General features: G+C 41.3%; 1 protein-coding gene across 2 annotated transcripts in view; it reads right to left on the reverse strand.

Moving 5' to 3' along the window:
* LOC105558514 (nuclear RNA export factor 1-like) overlaps positions 1 to 7,075 on the reverse strand; it is a 10,391-nt gene extending 3,316 nt beyond the window's left edge. The window contains exons 1-4 of one of the 2 annotated variants that reach the window (XM_012006229.1): positions 6,732 to 7,075; positions 5,795 to 5,920; positions 1,467 to 1,592; positions 219 to 577 (exon numbers count right to left, since the gene is read on the reverse strand). In XM_012006229.1, coding sequence (XP_011861619.1) covers positions 219 to 577; positions 1,467 to 1,592; positions 5,795 to 5,920; positions 6,732 to 6,840 — 720 coding nt within the window. In that variant the 5' untranslated portion in view covers positions 6,841 to 7,075. Of the gene's footprint in view, positions 1 to 218; positions 578 to 1,466; positions 1,593 to 5,794; positions 5,921 to 6,010; positions 6,318 to 6,731 lie in introns of those variants that run through there. The other variant, XM_012006230.1, reaches the window with a different exon arrangement.
* Between the last annotated feature and the right edge of the window lie 1,221 nt (positions 7,076 to 8,296).

Genomic DNA, 8,296 nt, shown 5'->3' on the forward strand with positions numbered 1-8,296 from the left:
GAAAAAAAAAATTTTTGCACTTTAAAAATTAAAAAATCACTAACTTGGAAAATTTACATATCATATTAAAAAGAAAAAATACGTGTCATTTTTTTTCCTTTCTAGAACGAGAAAAAAAATTTTCAGGCGAATCAAAATTTTGATTGTAAATCTGATATGGAATACCCATACATATCATTGACATAACATAATTATTTGCGTATAATATATGTACTTACAATTATTTTATACCAATTGGATTGAACAAGCGGAAACACCCGTGACTTGACATCAGCTTGACCTCCTTTGAAATTCCTATTCGGCATCGGACTGTTCCTACCGCGAGAGACCGTATGCCAAGTCCTCTCACCCCTACCCTTATCTCTATCCCTCTGATTCATTATCACCTGCCTAGTATTATTGTTGGAACTATCCGCCATTGGAATGTCCTCGTCCAGTAAATTTGACAATATCAAATTAGGTGACATATCCCTGTGATTTGGCCTAAGTGTCTTAAACGACACGCGATGTTTGGTAGGACGGACGTGAGGTCCACCATCCCTTCCTACATTTTGTACCATCGTACGATCATCGTGACCTAAAAGCAAATTTATGATAAAGCAATAAAATTACACAAAAATCATTGTTTATATCTTAGAACAGATTATTTTGCAGGCAATCAATATAAATGTGTATATATTTAATATTCAGTCATTTTTTATTGCAATTCCTCAAGATCGCACGATCCGAATATTTCATGATGTCGTGCAGATAACCCTGGGATAACATAGCCGTTCGGTTTCCTGTAAAACGTCTTATAATTATCTTGTAGTGCCATTTCCAATTAATCAGACGTCGACTGCAAAAATTTAGTTATTTCGCAAAGCCACTTTCGAAAAAAGATCGGAGGCGATTTTTACAATTTTCTACATCGACAGAAGGTGCGGTGTCACAATCCCGTTAACATCGCGTTCGCGAAAGACGCAGTTCGTTACAAAACTCTCTCGCTCGCTCGCTCGAGATAAGATAAGGTCGATTCAGACTATATACGACACGGACCGTCACGTTCCGGCAACGACACGGACCGGCACCGACCTGCATCATGCAGGTCGGTGCCGGTCCGTGTCGTTGCCGGAACGTGACGGTCCGTGTCGTATAATCTGAATCGACCTTTATTCGTTAACAAATTGATTTGCCACTTTTTCTCCCGCGCAGTTAATTTCCTCCGTATCGCGCGACCGACTTGATCATCCGCGCTGCAGAGACGCGCTTATCAAAGCGGGAAAAAAAATTGCGCAGTTGCATACTCCGCACGGAGCAGAGCGTTCATCTTGTCTTCTCGTATGAAACACCAACGGACCGTTGCAACGCGTACGCAAAATGAACCGAACGGATAAACGCGGGCGAGATATCATTTCGCGCTCCCGCGGGAGAAAACCGCGAGCCCGAATCGCGCGTAGCGAGCCGTGAAGCGGCTGAGCACTCACCAAAATACCCTTTGTTCTCGTTTCCTCGGTTGTTACGTCGGCCGCCCCATCTATTGTTGCCTGACCTTTTCGGCATCTTGCTCGAGTCCACGGAACCCAAGGGATCCACGAAGCTAGACGCGAGACCTAAACGAAAACCGCGAAACACCTCGTTAACAAATTGATTTGCTACTTTTTCTCCCGCGCAGTTAATTTCCTCTGTATCGCGCGACCGACCTGATCAATCCGCGCTGCAGAGACGCGCGTATCAAAGCGGGGAAAAAATTGCGCAGTTGCATACTCCGCACGGAGCGAGCGTTCATCTTGTCTTCTCGTATGCAACACCAACGGACCGTTGCACTATGGGACGTTTCGCCTATTTTCTGGCCAAAAGTGGCAAAAATCAAAGTCGAAGTTCATAATGTTTAACGATTGGAAAAGTTTTTATAAACATTAGTGAGACACGGAGAAAAATTCAAGACCATTTGTTCCACGCAAAGTATTTTTTCTGTCGCATTTTGTGTTCGAAAGTGTGTAAAAATGTACCTTGAAATCACGAAAGATTATTGTTCCTTTGATCTTTTTTTTTCCTCCAATGTTGAAGACATACAAATCACTGGTTGAAATACTTTTTTAGCATAAGTTAATGCTTGAAAATAATAAGAATAAATTAAGCTTTGGCCATTCTGGAGGGGAGAACTTTAAACTTGAATTAGAAAAAGTAATGATTTTATCAGTTTCTGATATTTAAAAGTCTAGAACTTCCGAATAACAAACAATAACAAGGCGATCTTTGGCTTGAATATTAGGTGGGACTCTACTTTTCCTAAAACCGTTTCGTAAATCGCCGTCTAGAACCGTCTCCGGGAGATATAATTTTTTAAAGTAAAGACAATCGACTATTTTCTTCTTAACAAGTTCGTGATTAAGCTAAGCGATATCACAGTGGGACGTTATGTAGGGGTTTTTGAGGTTGCTGATTTTGAATATGACATTAAAAATTATAAATACAAAATGGCGGATCTAATATGGCGCCCAAAAATATGAAAAACTGCTTTTTTGCATACAAATGAAACGTAAACGGTGTCCGAGGGGTTTTTGAGTTCGCTAAATTCTAATTTGAAATCAAACTAAATGTATATAGAAAGTATATAGAAGAAATGCAATCGTTATGATGTACGAGTAAATATGTGCATTTCGTGCCATGTGGGTATGTCATCCATTCCTAATCTTTAAGATCTCTGGTAAAGGGCTTTACAGCCTACTCGTGATGATTCCTAAATGGAGAGTAAGGAAGAGCCCCGGTGCTGTAAATAAACCCTTACCCGATGAAATTTAGGATGAACGGGCAGCACTGAGGAGAATGGATGAATATACACACAAGGACAGAAATACTGATGACAACTTGGACCCTGGAGCGGATAGCTTCCACGACTTGGGTAGAACCGGCCATCAGGTCACCCTTCCAGAGATTGTTCTGGAAGCTGATGGATTGCCAGTAGGCTCAAGTTCGTGTTCCTGGACTGGTGACACTATCCTTTCTGGAAACGAAGGTCGCTGCAATATTGACTTTGCCATAGGAATGGACACGATGAAAAATTCCGTGTTGGATCTGCCGGGCAATATTGCAGTAGTACCAGAAATCTCCGTTGGGCGGAAACGACACATTCAGAATGTTTCGAAAAGATATTTAATTGAAACATTTTTCTTTAATAAAGACGTACAAGGTTGTTACCGGTATGTCTTAGAACATCTTGGGCAAGAAATAGATGAGGAACAAGAAAAGATTCTTTTACAAACCGTTCGTTCTTTATTTAGTAGATATAAAAATTATTTTAATAATGTAGGCCAACATATAAGACTGTTTAAAACTAAGTATAAAAAATGGTTGGACAGTGATTTCATTTATCCAAAGAATGTTTTACAAAAGCCCAAAAAAATGTTGATGTCAGAACAATCTGAGAGTGCTTCTTCTTCGAAATCAGGGCGTCCTGAAAAAAAATTCAGCCAAAAATCACTGAGATCTCAGAGAAGAGATGCCAGCAAGTTGTCTACTGAAGTAAGTAACAACACCTTACAGCTTTTGATGGCTGCAAAAGTATCAGCAAAGAGAAATAAAGATAATGATTTAGCATCCGTTATTAGTGAAGTGTTGAAAACCCCTACAATTGTTAAGAAAATTAGAACAAGCTTAACTGAAAATAATGTAGTTATAAAAGCTACTCCTGCTGAAGCTATGGCTCATTTAATTGATAACAATTTATCAAAAAGCCAATATCACCATATGCACATGGAATCCAAACGACGAAATGCTGATATATGGCCAAGATATGAATTGGTACGAATGGAAAAAGAACAGTGTTATCCGAAAGGTATAATCGTCACAGATATAACAGCTACAGTTCCACTTCAAAATTTCCTCGAACATAGAGTGAAGCGCCTAATAGAAATGCAAAAAGAGGTTATTGAAGCTGACATGCAACAAAAATCTTTGCAATGTGTTGAAGCTACATTGATATCATCATGAGGTTTTGATGAATCTAGTGATCACTCTACTTATAATCAACACTTTAATAGTTCAGGTGAATCAGTTGGAACAACGGATACTAACTTGATAGCTACAACGACCATTCCATTACGTTTAGTTGCTAAACATGGTGCAATATATTGGTGCAATAGAACTCCACAATCAATAAGATTTTGTTCGCCAATAATGTTAGAGTATAAAAAAGAAACTCCAGAAAATATTAGAGCGACAAATGAGAAAATGAAAGAACAGATTAAAAATTTGCGTCCAATTACATACGAATTTTCCAGTGGCAATAAAAAAATTATAGTCTCCTGTTCCTTCTTTTGTACTCTTATAGATGGAAAAGTTTTAAGTATTTTGACTGGATCTTCTGGATTTGCTAATTGCCCAATATGCCACGCCAAGCCAAATCAGATGAATGTAATTACAAATTTTGGTACTCCTGCATTCGAACCGAAGCCAGACACATTACAATACGGGTTGTCTACACTACATATGTGGATTCGTTTTTTCGAATGTTTATTACATATATCATATCGTATTGAATTAAAGGTTTGGAAAGTTACAGGAGATAAAGCAAAAAATATTATGAAAGAAAGAAAAAGACAAATTCAGGAGCGATTTCGAGAAAAATTTTCAATGTCAGTAGATCAACCAAGATCAGGAGGTGTTGGAACTAGTACTACTGGAAACGTTTCCAGAAGAGCGTTTGGAAAGCCGGAACTGTTAGCTGAGGTATTAGATCTTGACGTAACGTTAGTTAAAAATTTCAGAACAATTTTACTTGTTTTGAACAGTCAACTTCCAGTTGATCCTATTAAATTTCAAAAGTTTTGTTTTGACACAGCGAAGATTTTTAACGAGAAGTATGGATGGTACAAAATGCCATCAGCTGTTCATAAAACACTTGCTCATGGAGCACAGATTATATTAAACTCTCTGCTTCCTGTAGGCGTCTTCGGAGAAGACGCAGCAGAAAGTCGGAACAAATATTATAGAAATGATAGATTATATCACGCACGAAAAACAAGTAGAGTTGATAATTTGACAGATATGTTTAAACGTGCCTTAGCAAGTTCCGATATTATAATTTCAAGTATTAGCTTACAAAAAAGAATTAATACAAGAAAGCGTAAACATTTTCCACCAGAGGTTATAGATTTACTAGTTATTAATGATACAGACTTTGACATTAATTTAAAAGATGATGATATTTTAGATGTTACTAGCGACACTGAAGATGCAGACGAGTGCAACTTCGAGCTTGAAAATATAGCATTTCATTTAGACGATCTTGATATAGAAATGGAAGACAAAAATATTGAATAAGTCGTTACTAATTAATAAGTTTTAACAGTCATTTTCAATATCAAGTTTTGATCGACAATTTTATAATATAATTTTGTCGGGCGCCATATTGGATCCGCCATTTTGTATTTATAATTTTTAAGTCATATTCAAAATCAGCGACCTCGAAAACTCCTTAGAAACCCCCCAGGTTTCATCTTTATGCAAAACAAGCAATTTTTAATATTTTCGGGCGCCATATTGGATCCGCCATTTTGTATTTCTAATTTTTAATGTCATATTCAAAATCAGCGACCCCAAAAACCCCAATATACGGACGTTTATCTCATGAAAACAAATCTTTGATATTTTGGCCAAAAAATAGGCGAAACGTCCCATAGTGCGTTGCAGCGCGTACGCAAAATGAACCGAACGGATAAACGCGGGCGGGATATCATTTCGCGCTCCCGCGGGAGAAAACCGCGAGCCGGAATCGCGCGTAGCGAGCCGTGAAGCGGCTGAGAGCACTCACCAAAATACCCTTTGTTCTCGTTTCCTCGGTTGTTACGTCGGCCGCCCCATCTATTGTTGCCTGATCTTTTCGGCATCTTGCTCGAGTCCACGGAACCCAAGGGATCCACGAAGCTAGACGCGAGACCTAAACGAAAACCGCGAAACACCTCGTTAACAAATTGATTTGCCACTTTTTCTCCCGCGCAGTTAATTTCCTCTGTATCGCGCGACCGACCTGATCAATCCGCGCTGCAGAGACACGCTTATCAAAGCGGGAAAAAAAATTGCGCAGTTGCATACTCCGCACGGAGCAGAGCGTACATCTTGTCTTCTCGTATGCGACACCAACGGGCCGTTGCAGCGCGTACGCAATATGAACCGAACGGATAATGTTTGTCTAGTTAATGGCTCCCGGTCCAATCACTGGACCGATACGGCCACGACGAACCAATAGACGTTATATAGGGTGCAGTCAGGCTACCGCTATAAATGCTTCGAAGCGTTTCTCCTCTCTTTTTATCTTTACCGAAAGAAAAGAGAAGAAGAATACTTCGTAACATTCAAAGCGACAGCTTGACCGCAGCCATAGTTAAGCGATTGCTTGAAGGTAATGTACACGCACCGGCATAAATGCTGTCCCTATCCTTGTGAGGTGCACGCACACAACTAGAGTCCCTGTAGTTGTGTGCGTGCACCTCACAAGGATAGGGACAGCATTTATGCCGGTGCGTGTACAAAGCGAAGGTCCCGACTATCGGGTCTCGCGCGGGATGATGCAACCCCGCAGGATCAAAAATTGTTCTTCTAGGTTAGAAGGCGTGTCGCACGCTCGACGTCCCGAACGGAACTTAACCGAACGGATAAACGCGGGCGGGATGTCATTTCGCGCTCCCGCGGGAGAAAACCGCGAGCCCGAATCGCGCGTAGCGAGCCGTGAAGCGGCTGAGAGCACTCACCAAAATACCCTTTGTTCTCGTTTCCTCGGTTGTTACGTCGGCCGCCCCATCTATTGTTGCCTGATCTTTTCGGTATCTTGCTCGAGTCCACGGAACTTAAGGGATCCATGAAGCTAAACGCGAGACCTAAGCGAAAACCGCGAAACACCTAGCTACTATCTCTATCTACTCGCACAACCCTACTCCTAACCTCGAACTTCGCCTAACGATTCTCTTTGCCCTTCACTCTTCCGAGCTACGCAAGCACATCCGAACCCTAATGACGCTGTGGTACGAATGAACGAGAAACGAGCGAGATGCGCGGCTCACGCGGCTGTCGCCTCGGGTCGAGACGACGCTGCGCGCGCATGCGCAGAGGGGGAGCCGCCGATGACGACGCGACCGATGATTGGCCGAACGGCGCGGCAGCCGCGTACTTTCCCCGAAGGGCGGTATTGCTTGTGGAAATTTTTCTTCTATCCTTCTTCGGCGCGTAACGAACGACGAGGATAGAGCTGTCTAGACAACGTAGATTTATACTTCTGCAAACATCCTAAGAATTGGCCGTCAATTTAAACGTCCCTGGCTGCGTCGTCGTTAGACGACCGTACGTTGAGCCCGGACGTTGACCCCGTCCGCCTTTTATCTTCGTCGTTCGTTACTTCTTCTTCTTCTGGTAATGGCACTCGGCGCCCAGCAACGGCTGCCGACACGGCCAAGACGAGTCGTTCGTTACACGCCAAAGGAAGGTAGAAGAAAATATTTCACAAAGAGCACCGCCCTACGGGGAAACTACGCGGTTGCCGTGCTCTTATACATATAAAGGATTTATAATATCCTATCTAGTACTATAATAAATATTTGCGATAAATTAAAAATAAATATTTGTCAAATATTTACAAATGTTATTTGTTAGGATCTCCAGATCCTTTTTCAGAGCATTTCACATACTTTGGAAAGTCTTGAGCGTATTATGCAGATTGAAATTTGAGAAGATTAATCTAAAGACAATAAACAGTAATAACTTTGAGTCATTCTGCGCTGTATAATTGGAATTGGAAACCTATATAGTTAACCACTCAGTGACAGAAAAAGGAAAATTTGAACAATATATGTTGTCTCTGTGTAAAAAGACAAAGGAAGGAAGGACATGATTCCCGATTCATGATCCTTCATTATATACGTAACCTCTTTAGATTAAAAAAATGGAAGGCACTGCTGCTAATTGGCATTTGCGCTCTTGCTTCCAGAATAAGCGTTCTGTTGCAAAGTTTGTATCCCTCTGTAACGCAGCTGACGGAGCTGCACAAGTGTCCATGCAGCGTGTTATGGGGTTTCCGCGTGCCGTAACATTCACGAGATCGATCTCTCGTGGAACGAGGTCAACGCTATAATCTTCCACTTGTTTGGCGTTAAAAATGTATTCTTCGGAACGTATAATCAAAGCAAGGTGGTGCTGAAGAAGCTGGCACACTCTTCCGAGTTAAATGCGCTTGACGTTACGTTGTGCAACACGCTCCATTTGGGACATCCCTGCTCGATCCTTGGTCCATTAGTCCCAGTCTACAATAGATGATTTAAGCCCT

This window comes from Vollenhovia emeryi, unplaced genomic scaffold (genome assembly GCF_000949405.1).
Source record: "Vollenhovia emeryi isolate VEMERY1.0 unplaced genomic scaffold, V.emery_V1.0 DF939338.1, whole genome shotgun sequence".
Lineage (NCBI taxonomy): Eukaryota > Metazoa > Arthropoda > Insecta > Hymenoptera > Formicidae > Vollenhovia > Vollenhovia emeryi.